This window comes from Malus domestica, chromosome 06 (genome assembly GCF_042453785.1).
Source record: "Malus domestica chromosome 06, GDT2T_hap1".
NCBI classification, from domain to species: Eukaryota; Viridiplantae; Streptophyta; class Magnoliopsida; order Rosales; family Rosaceae; genus Malus; species Malus domestica.
In genome coordinates, this window is record NC_091666.1 from 30,359,107 (window position 1) to 30,373,722 (window position 14,616).

Consider the following 14,616-nt stretch of genomic DNA (forward strand, 5'->3'; position numbering starts at 1 on the left):
CTCGTCGGATCCTCTTTGTAAGAATCTCGAAAATCCGTGAATCGTGTCCGTTCATCGTGCGGTCATAAATCATTTTAAATATTTTTATTTAAAAATAAACATAAACAATACTTGATAAAAATTAACCGCACGATGTACAATGAATGAATACGATTCACAGATTTCTAAAATCCTCACCAAAAGGATTCGGAGAGGTTCCTGTTGGCCTGGGGATCAAGGACCTAAGCTAGCTCTTGGTTAAGAAAATCCTGAATATGCTGACCGGGGATCAAGGACCCCACTTCATATTAATCGATCTTTCAGACGAGAAGGAAAATATTTGCATGAAGTGGAGAATGCTAAGGTGGCAGTGTCGTAAATTTATCATGCGTCGTGTTTGAACTTTCTGACATTAGGATAGCATGATTGGTTTTGGACACCCTGCAACTTAGCGTCCTCGTTTCATGTAAGTCCTCAGGATGAGGAAAACATTTCATGAGACAATCGGATCTGCATTGGTTAACCGATCACACCCAGTTCTCATATCCATGAATATGTATATCCATCGTTACAAGCAGAAACCATGGCAAAAAGCTTTAGACTTCTAGTAAGCAACCTTCCCTCAGCATGTGGGTTAGAAAATTGAGTTAGATTTTGGGTAATGTAAACCAGGAAAAGAGTCTATTGTTGTTGCCGGGAGGCGGACTCGACCACGATGATATGTTCAATGGAAGGTCCCGCCCTCGGGCTTGAAAGATCTCGAGTAGATGAATGAGCAATACCCCCTTCCTCAGCAGTTTCCAAAGCAGCGTCTGCCTCATTGCCTGCACCTGCATTTTCTGTACGGACTGGGCAGAATGCTCCCTGCAACCTCAACAAATGCCTCTGACTATCAGGTTGGGTTCTCACATACCGGTTGGTTGTCAACACACTGAGAGATGAACGCTCAGAGTCAGGACGGAGATTGGATATAGCACTGAGGTCGAGATTTGGGAAGACTGAGCAACGGCATCTGGGACATTTCACATTCAGTCGAAGCCACTCATCGATGCATTCTACATGGAAATTGTGAGCGCAAGGCAGGCCGCGAACCTGCAGAACTTCCAGAAAGAATCTGTTGTTGAACTTTGCAATAACTGAGCCACTATCAGAAGGTAAAATATGTACGGGCAATCTGTTTGTGAAATTGGGAGAGGTAGTCTGCATTGCTTAATGATAAGCTATGCACTTGATTCCTATTTTCTTAAAATTCTCTCAACATTTTACAGATAGCAACGGAAGGGGTCCATTGATCCAATTCTTATATAAACAATTTGGTAGTGAAACATAAGATTTGACTTCTACCCGAGAGACATGGAATAATTAAGATCGATGCGGTGTTTACAGTAGGATAGATAAAGGTCGTACCCAGTGCACAAGGCTCCCGCTTTACGCAGGGTCTGGGAGAGGTGAATGTCGGCTAGCCTTACCCCCATTTATGGAGAGGCTGCTCCCAAGTCTCGAACCCGAGACCTACCGCTCATGGGCGAAAGCACTTGCCATCGCACCAAGTGCGACCTCTTACAGTAGGATAGATATTCATAGAAAATTTACCTCGTTGCCTACATGAAACTCTTCCAAGCAGATCGGACATTCACTGCAATCAGTTGGAACAGCCTTCAGTCTGAACTTGGGAAGCTCCTGAATGAGTGCTTCAACTGCTTCTCTCTGTAACACCCACACAAGAACGTCAACCATCAGAACTCAACAATTAAAATATCAATAGTGAATTGATAAACAACAAATAATTCACAAGGAAAAAGGAACTGTCATTGAAGAGGTTAATATTTCTTTTTAGTATATCCCCTTATTACCAGTTAAGCACAGCAATTAATACACTTTCATACTAGGCCTCTAAAGTTCAAGCATGCTTGATAGAGTCTGAGACAGAGTAATGAGTTCACATACACGCAGGCATATGTGTCCGCAACACCCAGTAGAATCCGTTATCTCTATTTTCTAAGCATTGCTTTTGCCAATGCTAGTTTAAGCATAGAATTCATCCAAAATGATACAGCTTAAATAGCTTGAGTAACTACTATCATGATTTCAAACATCTGCATAGAATTTTATTATTATTATACATAATATGTTGTAAAAAGAGTGAGATAACAATTAGACACAAAACTGAACAAATGTGCGAATCTAAGGGCAAGCAGCTTCCTCAACAGGAGAATTTTGGGGTGGAGGTTACCTGTGCTTGAGTCAAGTAAAGTCCAGGTTGGAATGCAGCAGCATCTTGGCCCATCCCTCTTGTTTCTTGACCGGCAGCTTCAAATGCCCAATCTGGCACCCGAATCATATCAACCAAAACCTTAACAATGAGGAGAAATCATTACTATGAATGATAGGAAGAACTGGATCAACACAGAATAAAAGAACTTTGAACACTTAATCGGCAATCAACAGAAAGTGGGCGTGTGACATAGTCAAAACAGCATTATCATATATTGTCTATCTGGTACAATAGAAATACTGGCATGAGCTAATATGAGGAATAAAAACACTACGGGTCACCAATGAGAGGCTTAAGAGTGTACGACCACAGCAATAAAATTATGTTTGTACTACTATAAGTTAATATACATTCATAAATATTACAATAAAGGACACTTTCATAATGGGAAAACAAAAAATGACGTTTCAGTGTTTACCCCATATTCTGACACAGGAATCCCTTGCTGAGCTCGCAGTAAGTGTGCCTCCCTTCGTGTCAACCACTGAAAAAAAGGGGTTTGGAAATTAGGATAAGAACATCAAACTTCGAAATAAAATGTCCTGGTTGAATCTAGAAAATGGACAAAGCGCCACTAACCTTCCCAATTGACATGCAAGCAATGCAAAGTAGTGCACAGTAGCTAAAAAGTAACCAAATGAGAAAACCCCACTTCTGACCACTTTCAGGCAACTGCAAGCATTAAAATGCATTAGCATCGCCACTAAGATTGTTTAAACTTTAAAACACCACTCTTCTGCCAATGAACTAAGAAATATAACTTACACAGTCCTTCGATTTGTGAAACCACAGTGTACCAAGCACTGTCCAAGTCCAAAGAAATGGATAAAGCAGCAGAGAAAGAATCGAAAGGACCACTACTCTTCCGCAGAAACGAGCATATCTTTGCTGCCACCCAAAATCCCTAAAACCACAACAATTCGAAGGGAAACACAAAGGGTTTATGAACCATTCAAACTACAAATTGAATAAACTATGTAGCAGAGAAAGACTAAAGAAATGGCCTTACAAACCCATTCCAGAGGCAAGCCCATTATCCACAAACATCAACATCCGAAAAACAAACACAGTAGTGTAATCAACCTGAGATTAAAGCAAACATATTTCAAATAATCCCATATCAAAATTGCTTGGAATTCAGAGAATATATATAAATATCTATAAACCTACCACGATCCATATATGCAACGGGTACGCACAAGTATGGTACCGCTTCCAATTAATTCCAACAATCACTCTGTCACCAAACCCGTTAAAGAAAACGAATAATTGGGATTTCAGCCAGAAAATAAAAACCCTAATTTACAAGAAATTCAAGGATACACGCTCGTCGCGAGCATCGACAAGAAGAACCCATCGTACCTGCAAATGCAAAATCGTGGAAAATTCGACATCAAAATCCCTAAAATCCACACACAGAAATCGAGCGGCTGATTGAAAGAAAAGAAAGAAAGATGACTTACCACTTGAAATCGACGCCTCGGATGGCCATGGCGGACGGCGAGCTGTGCAGAAGAACCTTAGGCAGAAGGCGACAGCGAATTCCAAGACCCGACGATGCTCATTTGAAGAGATAAATTCTTGCAATCCTTCGTACGCAGAGATTGGGAGGAGGGAGATTCCGGAGAGAACAAAGCTGGCGAACAAGAAAGAGACTGATGAGAGAGAGAGAGAGAGAGAGAGAGTGAGAGACTGACGAGGACTTACTGTGAACTTTTGCTGACTGGTAATCTCTCTCTCTTCTTCCCAATTACTTGACGGCGTTATGACGGGCGTGAGTTTACTGCCTTTTACTTTTTGTTAATTTTAATTTATATTTATTTTTTTTAATCTTTTTGCAAAATGTATTTTTTTTTAACACGGACGCTATGCGCGATTTAAAAAAATAAATAAATAAATTAAGGAGAGGAGGATCAGAGTCAGACCCTTGACTTCGAATGTTACTGTGCAGAGGTGAATACCAAATGAGATACAAGTTTCTTTCAAACGTGGTAAAAGTCAGGCCATTAAATTGAATTAACCCTATTGTTTTCCAGTTGTTGCCATGTTCATCCTTATTTTATTAAAGATTTGTTGTCTTTGAACATAACATAGCATAACATTGAGTAAAAAAATAGAGTTTTAACGAAAAGCTCACGGTACTGTTCACTTTAATGAAAAACCACAGTTTTACACTAAAAAATCAAACATGATACTATTCATTTTACTTTTAACAAAACATTCTCGGTACTGTTTACTTTTAACGAAAAATTATATTTTTACCTTTAACTGACACTATTCACTATACCTTTAAAAAAGACTTTTCGTTAAAAGAGAAGTTTTTTTTTAACTTTTCGTAATTTTCCTTAAAAACTACTCCAATGTGGGGGCAAATCTTGAATGATCAGTCCACCGACCGACGACTCACATTCTGCAACTATCGTGCAAGATTTATCCCGTATTGGAGAAAATAGCACATTTCAGTATCTTGTGTTTGGAAAGATGATTACGTTAGTTACAATTTGGTGGCCTTAGGCATTTATATACAGCTGATGCAGGTTGCTTGTAAGTAGGTACACTATTGGTATCAACCAATCTGACTTCTGGTGCAAAAGAAAGTCCCCTTCCCCTGTGTAAATCTTAAAACAATTAAGCCAAGATCATCGAACTTCATGATTTTTACATACAAATAAAATGCGGAAATACATTAAACAACCAAATGTATCTTGATCCATCATAACGAACGCTATGAGATTCCAAACGGATTCTGTTAGCGGCGGATGAAATAGGTGTTCTCTCTCTTGCCTCTATTTGCACGTGAAAACCCTAATCGTGTTTTTCCTATCAAGTGTATATTAGATGGGTATATGCAATATATATAAGTGAGGCAGAGAGAGGACCCGTTTCCATTTAAAGCCCATAATCAATTACCACCTATCACAGTAATTTAATAGGAAACATTTCTCATAATTTGACCAATAGGATTATTTACAAATAATAATATCCGTTAAACCCTACATATCATATGAACCGTGTCATATGGACCATTTTAGAATATTAAAATATTCTTACACCCTGTGCCTGAAACTCAAAAGAATTACCACTTAAAATGCTTCCTTCGACACGATAATCGCGTTAAAGTAAAGAGTTTCGGATTACCTGCACAAGTCGAGTCCAATTATACCAGCTTGCAGGACTGTCAAATTGTCCGAGTGTGGTGAGACAATGATCACAGTGTCTTCAGAGTACTAAGTTTTGAGTATGGATATGAGTTGTATCACCCGAACGAACACGTCTGAGACGCTCTCGTTTGGAGAAAGAGTATCTGATGCATATACCTGATGTGAACTAGCAGAAGAAATGATCATACTTTGCTACTCGGTTGAAAAGAAAAAAAATCCTGATGACTTAAAGATATGGTTGTAAATTGGAAATGTTTACTTCTGAAACAGCTTCCAATCCACAGGCGTCGAGAAAGCTATACTCTGGGACGATATAACTGCATACAAAAGGACATGATGATTGCAGCAAGCTAACATCTTTGGACAGATTTATGAAGGTATACTTAATCAACAGGTTTTGAAAATGGCTGTATGATTCTGAATTGGCTTCGAAATTTCGACAATCATGGTCCTAATTCGGGTTAAAATGCTTAGAGAGAATGAGTTTTGATTGGGAAGGCCTCATCATGATAGCTCAATAAGAGAAGGAACAATGCAACTGGCATAAGCGCTTTTACTAGAATTAACAACTGGTCGAAAACTTTATTAAAAATCCCAAGTGTTTTATGAAGTAGAACCTCACAAAGCCCTTTGTTTTATTCTACCAAACATGTTCATAAGCACTTTTGGTTGCCAAAAAGCAGTTTTATGCAGTGTTCCAAGTAAATTAGTACTGCCACATGAAGCACTAGATTTCGCAGTTATTAATACTAACTTGTACACCTTCGACTGACCCCATTAACGGCTGCGATGATCTCTGCAGCCGGGTAAGCTCTCTGAGTGATAGAAGGCCATATCCAACAGTTCTTGCCACAAGCCCCCATTTCATTCAAATCGAAAGCCGACCTCACTGCCTGCTTCTTCCCCTTCTGCGACAACCCGTTATCGACAGAAGTTTTTGCAACCAGGTTCTTGTTGATTACTCCTATGCTCTCATACTCAAACTCCCATGCCCTCACCAGAAAATACCTTCCGGTTTGATAAACACAAAAAACAAGAGTAAAAAGCAATCAACGAATAAATAACTCAATAGTACCATGGCTATATATTAGCATCACGGGATATGTTTTTCGCACACCCTATTGCTTCTCATGCGCTTTCTCTTTATTTTCAAGCCTTAATTATTTAATAAATAAAAAGAGAAACAAATGAACGAGTGCAAAAAAAGAAAACGGAAGCATGAAAATCACTACCCTTAGCATCATGTATGATGTATCACTAGTAAGGCTAAAAATGGGGTCAAAGTTTTCAGCTTTATAGAAACAAATAGCAATACAACACACAGTACTTGTTTTCCACCAACTTTTTGAATTTTCTCAGAAACCAAACAGCAATTCAAGTACAAAAAATGGGTTGTTGAATTGCTGGTTGGTGAGCCGAACTGGGGGCATCTGGAAGAGGCCGCGAGCAAAGGCTGCTTCTTGTGCTGACATGGGGCTGAGAAAATTGTGTGCAAAAGGGGTTGCGGCGATGGATACGGTGAGGGCGGCTAGGAGGCTGCAGCGGCCGATGGGTGGAATGATTTGATGGGTTTTGAGTTGTTGACGATGGATTTTGAGGAGTAGGAGTAGGGCGGGGGTTAAGGGAGGAAGCTGTTGCTAGCATTTTTGGCGGGTATATTGGGGGCGGACCGGAGTGAGCCTTAACTGATAGAATTTGTTTGTTTTGTGTTTTTGATTGAGTGTTTGAATCGGTTTCTTGGGAGGATAGTAGAGAATTGAAAAACAAAAAAGGAAAAATTGGAGATTGATTTCTGCTGTGCAATAATGCAGCAGACTTGATTGAATAAGTAGTGTGAACATTACACAAGAGTATGGTGCATTTCCATCACCCATACTTATCTAAAAAGGTGATTGACAAGAGGCTTTAACAACCATTAAGCCTTACTACTCCAGATTACATCCTAACCCTTCATTTGGGGTTAAGTGATTTAATCTGGAGTGTACACTTGTCACTCACACACTTACACAAACATTTAAAAAACAAAACTAGCCGTTGGAGACTAGAGCCCTTCATTTTCTTTCTTCTTCTTCGATGCAGATGACATCCTTTTGCTCGGGAGTATCTTGCTGCCTTCGACTCCCCGACTCCAGGAGCTGGTTAGCTTCCAACATTAACAAACTTAACTCGGATAAATTTTGCAGTATGATCGGAAACAAACGGTATCATTTGTTATTATATAAATAGTAAGATATGTGTGTTAAAATGTTAATAATTTAAAAAATAATTTTTTTTACTATTTATATAAACACGTGATGTACTTCATATTTTCTGTTCACAATGAAAATTTTCACCCTTTGCTCTATTTCTCTGACAGTTTTCACTTCCTCCAACCAAATCCAAGCCGATATACGCGACCAATTGGATCTGGAACGACATGTAGTTTACATCCAAGCCCAATATTTTGTCAGCACCAAGCCCAGAAAATACAGGTCCTAAACATTCAAGTCTCCAGCTCAGCCCACTACTGCCTTTGTCTCCCTCGAACATGTAAATCTATGCGATATTGTACATAAGTCGTTAACACGATACGAAATTGCATGAACTCTTTGGTGCATAAGTCAGGTTTATCAAGTCTTATTGATAACGTTTGGACCCATTAATCTAAAGGTTCGTGTCATGTTAATCTGTGACATCTATTTTCACTTGTTTAGATTTAGAATCTTTTAATCAAAAGATACAAATTTTATTTACTAACTTGTGAAAGTACACCAAACATGTGTACAAGACGATGGCAAATAAAAACAATAAATTCATAAGGGCAAAATTAACATAAACAAAAATTGCATTAACAACTATAAAACTTACATGACAATAATCAAGTTTAATCTCTTATCAACGTACACAACTTAAAACACCCTAATTAAAACCTAAAAACCACCACCACATGAATGAGCGCCACCAGCAAATCAAGTGCATCTAGTCAACAATTTTCCATCTGATGATAGAAGCCAAAGAGAGACTACATACAAAATAAGTGCAGAAGATTTGAATTCCCAGCAAACAAAGTGCATCTAGTCAACATTTTCCCATCAAACTCCACAACAACAACAACCAAGTTTTATCCCACTAAGCGAAGTGTATGTGAATTCTAAAATGCTATTGCACACAATTTTATGCCAAATCTTCCGTTAGCTCCAAGCTCGTAATAAAAGAAAACCTTCGTTCGTTGGTTATAAAAACACAGATTGAATGTACTAAAAAAGTGGCTACTTGTTGCTTACAACTTTTTAGAAATGATCTCATAGAAATTGCCAAGTGAATAACCCCTTTGTTTATAACAAAAAACAAAGTACTGGCCTCTTAATCCAACAAGAAAAATAATAAGAATTTGTAGCTGTAGCTTCTAATTAACTAGATGTATTTGTTGGCTACTGATGTTTTATATATACATAGTGCCAGCAAATGAGTTCCTAGATAGCTGGGACTAGGAACTGAAATGCACGCTGCACAAAATTAGTGGGCTACTGAGGCCAAAAATATGAAGCATCTTTGCCTTGGTAGTATTATAAACTCGCAGCAGCCTGCAGGTATCCTTTCGATGTTCGAGTCCCTCTCCCCTTGAATATGGTTATATAAATCTCACTCCTGTTTTCCATAACTGAGATCTGTCAAGCGTGAAGACACAATGACTAGAAAATTTTCATTGTGATTGGAACACAGGTTGTATATCCTGCATTTTTATATAAGTGATGAAATTTTTTATTTTTTAAGTTATTAAAATTTTAATACATATATCTTATTAATTATATAATGACATATAATGTAACATTTTGTGTTCTGATCACATTAAAAAATATATCCACAATGACATGGTTCTCTGGAACGAGCCAGTTGCTCCTGTCCACATGCACAAGATTAAATATATATATACTCTTGATTTCCTAAAACCCTATATGAAGTAGGCCACACCTTTTTCCAGGTTTCACTCTTCAATTTAGGAAAACATGAAACGGAGAGTGTCTTTAGATAGGTTGATGATATTCACACATTTATTTTTATTTCTTACGTATTATTTTTAAATTTTAACCGTTTCATCAAATAAATTAAACAAAATAAATGAACACAAATTAACAATGGTGTGTTTGAAGTGAAAAAAAAAAATGTGAATAACACTAAGTACTCTTCAAATATTACTATTTGAATGAAGGATAGTCGAATCGTTATCAACTCAAAAGTTGTTAATAGTATCTTATTGTATTGATAACAAATAGTCTCAAATAAAGTAATCAATATGTTGTTGTTATACTGGTAGTGATATAAGAAGTGATTGTCTTAGTCTCTTTTTTTTAGGAATGTGATAACCACACATCCCTTTTTACTTCTCTCACACTGTTTTAGTTTTCGGCTGTCGGATCAGATAAATTGAAGAAGATCAACGGATATAAATTAACAAGTGATGTGTGATAAGTAAAAAGAAGTGTGTGGATAGCACACCCTTTTTTTTACTTGGCACTCTTTATCCACACACCCTTTTTTTACTTGGCGCTCTTTCATTTTCTTTTTCTAACATTTTACATTAAAGTCATGCACAAGACAGATATTTTAACATGACTGCAAAATTAATAACCTCAAAAGACTAAACTAATGCATTCAACACTGGCACAAGCAACTAAAAAATTCACTACACCAAAATTTAGCATAGTTCGTGTTCAAACCAACACAGCTCAAAACAACCAAAACACTAAATTGAATCATAGCCTAAACTATAACTACCACCATGAATCAAAAGTACACCATAGATTCCACCGGATCTAAGGCAGTGTTTAAAATAGCAATATAGGTTGAAATAGTGATATGCAAATTTTTAGAATTATCGATGAATATATCAATATCCGTTGCCTTTAACGAAAATTTTGAAAATTTGCAATGGGTAATTCTCAAAAAAATTTAAAAGTTTGGACTCTGCAATGGGTTCAAACAAAATTTTATGTATTGATATCATCGATAGCATTTCACCTAAATTTCATCCCCCTTTCCATATCAATCCTTGACTTTCAAATATTTCGACGAAAATATTGACACTTTTATTGATATTTTAAACACTAGATCCAGGCAAGAAGAACTTGTTGAATAATGACAGATACGAAGAAGATCAATCTCCAATGATTCATCTACGCATAATAGCAGCTAAGAGTCATCATCAACAAGGTCGGCCAAAATCACAAGGGCAAATCATAATGAAGTCCTTCAACTTTGAGGTGGAAATTTTGAGAAAGCGTTTTTGGAGAATGATGAAAATGAGGGATGAGCAAGGAGGTGACTTTTTTTTTTTTTTTGTCAGAACAAAAAAAAAAGTGATTGTGAATTGAAAATTGGCAAAGACTCAGATTAAGTCCCACAAGAAACTAGTTATTATTACGAAAAATATGAACAAGAACAATGAGGGGTTTTCTCCTCCCCTCTTCCTCTAGAGTTTTCGTTCTCCTTTTTCCTTTAATTTTATTTTTCTAACATTAATAAAGCAATAGACAAAAATAAAGAAAGTGACTACACAAAATGAGAAATGGGGAATCACTCCCCTAGTGATATTTGAGAGCTGTTCCCAAAAGAAAAACCAACACTTCTACTTAATATGTGCTTTGTACGATATGCATATTCAAAATTTCAAATTAGTAATGTCACATCTACCATTTCTTTATCTGCATTTTTATCTGCAGAGTGCAGACTTATACATTGCTGGATATGTATCCAGTTCTATATGCGTAAGTGCTTTTGAAATAAAGCAACAGTTTTGCCCAGAGCAAAGCATATAGCACTCAGAAAAAGCAAGCCACTGTAGTACCTCTTCAGCTATATATTCACTGAAAAACCCTATTTTTCACTCCTCTCTCTCTCTCTCTCTTCCCTCCACAACATGAAAATCTTCCTCTTCTTCTTCTTCTTATTATTCGCACTTTTCCAGGTAAGAAAACTATTGCAAACAACAAAATTCATATTTCACTTACAGTTTATAATGCATGTTCATGCAAATTTATATACACACATACATATATCTTCCAAACCCTAATTAACTTCATTTTTGCATGTCCATGCAGGTCTCAGTAGCGAGCACAAGCAATGAAACTACAAACAACCCTTTCACTCCCAAAGCCTCACTCAACCGCTATTGGGACACCCACATTTCCAACAACCTCCCAAAACCCGCCTTCCTCTTCGCCAAAGCTTCCCAACTCGACCCAGTCAACTCAACGATTCTCACCAAACTCGCCGCTCAAAACTCACTGTCCTCCCACTTCACCTCCTTCTGCTCCCTAGCCAACCTCTGCTGCTCCTTCGACTCCTCCGCCGAAACCCACCAACAAGACATCGCCACCCGCCACCCCAAAAACGCAAACTTCGCCGTCTACGCCGACAAGAACTTCGCCAACTACGGCTCCTCCCAACTCGGTGGAGTCGACTCGTTCAAGAACTACTCGGAAGAGTTGAACTCGCCCCGCGACTCGTTCAAGAAGTACAGCAAGGGCTCCCACTCGCACTTGGAGAAGTTCACGTCCTACGCCCACGATGCCAACGTCGCAAACTCCAACTTCACCAGCTACGGCGCCGACTCGGGCGGCGGTTCGGGCGAGTTCACCAGCTACGACGACCGAGTCAACGTCCCTAGCCTCGGATTCACATCCTACGACTCGAACGCCAACGACCACCGTCTCTCCTTCACCGGGTACGGCCACGACACCAACTCGGGCTCTGAATCCTTCACCAGCTACGGAAAATCCGGCAATTCTAACCCGAACCAGTTCACCAGGTACGCTGAAGGTTCGAACATAATAGGGTCGGGTTTCACGGGTTACGGAGAGTCCGGGAACGGCCAAAACGATTCGTTTACAGGGTATGGGCAATCTGGTAATAACCCACATAACAATTTCAAGAGCTACGGCGCCGGCGGGAATGCCGGGCTCGATGGGTTCTCCAATTACCGGAGCTGGGCGAATGTCGGCGACGATACGTTTCAGTCGTACGCGAGAAATTCAAATTCCGGGAAAGTGAGATTCTCGAATTACGGGAAATCGTTCAACCCCGGAAACGACTCGTTCAAAGAGTACGGAGCCGGGTCGAAGGGTCGGACCACCGTCGGGTTCAAAACGTACGGTTTGGGTCGGAGTTTCAAAGAGTATGCCAAAAATGGCGTCACTTTTGCAGAGTATAACGATTTGAGCAGCGTAGGAACCCATTCGACTGAAAAGGAGTCTAGTGGCAGTGCTGTAAATAGGTGGGTTGAGCCCGGCAAGTTCTTCAGGGAATCAATGTTGAGGCAGGGGAATGTAATGGTGATGCCCGACATTAGGGACCGAATGCCGGAAAGGTCGTTTTTACCCCGGGGGATTTTGTCGAAATTACCTTTTTCGACGTTGAGGATGTCGGAGATTAAGGAGATATTTCACGCACCGGAGAACTCCGCCATGGAGCGCGTGCTGACTAACGCGCTGGCCGAATGTGAGAGGGATCCGAGCCCGGGCGAAACCAAGCGGTGCGTGGGGTCGGTTGAGGACATGATTGACTTTGCAGTCTCGGTCCTCGACCGCAATGTGGTGGTCCGGACCACGAAAAATGTGAGCGGGTCAAAGCAGAAGGTGATGATCGGAGCGGTCAGCGGAATCAACAGCGGAAATATAACCAAATCGGTTTCGTGTCATCAAAGTTTGTATCCCTACTTACTGTATTACTGCCACTCCGTGCCTAGGGTTAGGGTTTATGAGGCTGATATCCTTGATGTGGAGAGTAAGAGCAAGATCAACCACGGTGTTGCCATTTGTCACATGGACACGTCATCGTGGAGTCCGGGACATGGTGCATTCGTGGCACTGGGGTCCAGTCCGGGAAAAATTGAAGTCTGCCACTGGATATTCGAGAACGACATGACATGGACAATTGCGGATTAAGGACTGACACTGTTTTGTCTTCCATGTTTCACTGAGATTTATTGTGGTAATTAAGAAGCTTTTTGGTTCGGTGATTTCATTGTTTTATATATGGTTAAAGTTTGGGAGTTTGTTAGTTCAATGTCTGCTTTTCTTTTGCTTTTAATTTTTAACAGACAAATGCTTTGATTTCACACGAATCATTGATCCAGTTAGCTAGCTAGGTTTGGCTCTTAAATCTTAATACTTAATTGAGTTTGAATTCATGCTTTCATCCAAACCGGGCAATCATAGATAGATAATTGATTTTTGTTCATTGATTTTCTTCAAATCATTTGATCAGTTGAAAATTAAGAGGAGTGTGTGATATGTAAAATTAAGTGTGTACTCAAAACTCATATTTGATTTTAACAATTTGGTTATGTGCATTGGAGGTTATTGGACTCAAAACTCAAATCTCAATTTTTGGGATTGAATAACATTTTTCCTAGTTGGCATGAGCGCCACCTTGAAATCAAATCTCATTTAAAATACAAATTTGGGTCTCACTTTATCTCAGAACTCATATTTAAATTTTAAAGTCCATGTACATTAGAGATGTTTTGCTTTGTATTTATACTCAAATCTCATAACATATCATATTGCCTAATTATTTTATATGCATGCTGAGCTAGGGCACCTTGACATTGCATAATAAGAAGTAATATAAACAAGCCATGCACAAACACAAAGGAAAAAGAGAGTTGCAACAAGAAAAGGAGCGAAAAGGGGGTGAGATAAATAAAGGACAAATATTTATAAGGAAGAGATTGAGATCCTAAATCAAAAGACATATAGAAGAATGAAGATCAATATGATCTGAAGGAAGGAAGGAACAAAATCTTTGCTGGGTATATATGTGCCACATTCTACATACCATCAAGAGACATTTTTTAAATGTGTCAAGAACACGACCTAATATACTAAATATAATAATATAACTAGTTGGAGCACTCAGTGTACTAAGCTGCATTCCCAGTATGCTGACAAATCTCTACCCATCAGGGCCATCACTCTAGAACTCTCCAAGCTAGTGACGGTTCAAAGTTTGCTAAGACAGCTGAAGGAGCTAGGTAGCAGTCTAGACACTCTTAAGAAGACTACTACTATTGCGCGTGTTGAGAAAATTTGAGTGTGCATGCGATGCAATAAAAAATAAAAGTAGATATATACGCTGTCCACGCATGCAAACTTTGGCAGCTTTTTTTTGGCCTTCGAGTGTGCACCGAAAGAAAAAAACTGCACCATCATGCATTTGCAA

The 14,616-nt window shown here is 39.0% G+C and overlaps 3 protein-coding genes across 4 annotated transcripts; 1 reads left to right on the forward strand and 2 right to left on the reverse strand.

Moving 5' to 3' along the window:
• Nucleotides 1–490: 490 nt before the first annotated feature.
• LOC103437728 (E3 ubiquitin-protein ligase SIS3-like) lies at nucleotides 491–7,133 on the reverse strand. Of its 2 annotated transcripts, XM_017333041.3 has the most exons (11): nucleotides 3,962–7,133; nucleotides 3,718–3,890; nucleotides 3,578–3,616; nucleotides 3,425–3,491; nucleotides 3,264–3,337; nucleotides 3,020–3,158; nucleotides 2,834–2,926; nucleotides 2,673–2,738; nucleotides 2,213–2,332; nucleotides 1,573–1,686; nucleotides 491–1,071 (listed from the first exon to the last, which is right to left on the reverse strand). In XM_017333041.3, the coding sequence occupies exons 2-11, from the start codon at nucleotides 3,744–3,746 to the stop codon at nucleotides 661–663; spliced, it is 1,152 nt and encodes a 383-aa protein (XP_017188530.1). In that variant the 5' UTR covers nucleotides 3,747–3,890; nucleotides 3,962–7,133; the 3' UTR covers nucleotides 491–660. The 2 variants fall into 2 exon arrangements, with proteins under 2 accessions (XP_017188530.1, XP_008374446.1); XM_008376224.4 differs by lacking the exon at nucleotides 3,962–7,133 and having other exon boundaries at nucleotides 3,718–3,959.
• Nucleotides 5,642–6,887, reverse strand: LOC139196930 (uncharacterized). The gene is made up of 3 exons (XM_070823291.1): nucleotides 6,784–6,887; nucleotides 6,178–6,423; nucleotides 5,642–5,732 (listed from the first exon to the last, which is right to left on the reverse strand). The coding sequence occupies exons 1-3, from the start codon at nucleotides 6,885–6,887 to the stop codon at nucleotides 5,642–5,644; spliced, it is 441 nt and encodes a 146-aa protein (XP_070679392.1).
• Nucleotides 7,134–11,101: 3,968 nt separating the features above from the next.
• On the forward strand, nucleotides 11,102–13,516 carry LOC103409723 (polygalacturonase 1 beta-like protein 3). Its single transcript, XM_008348520.4, has 2 exons — nucleotides 11,102–11,359; nucleotides 11,493–13,516. The coding sequence occupies exons 1-2, from the start codon at nucleotides 11,312–11,314 to the stop codon at nucleotides 13,335–13,337; spliced, it is 1,893 nt and encodes a 630-aa protein (XP_008346742.2). The 5' UTR covers nucleotides 11,102–11,311; the 3' UTR covers nucleotides 13,338–13,516.
• Nucleotides 13,517–14,616: the final 1,100 nt, after the last annotated feature.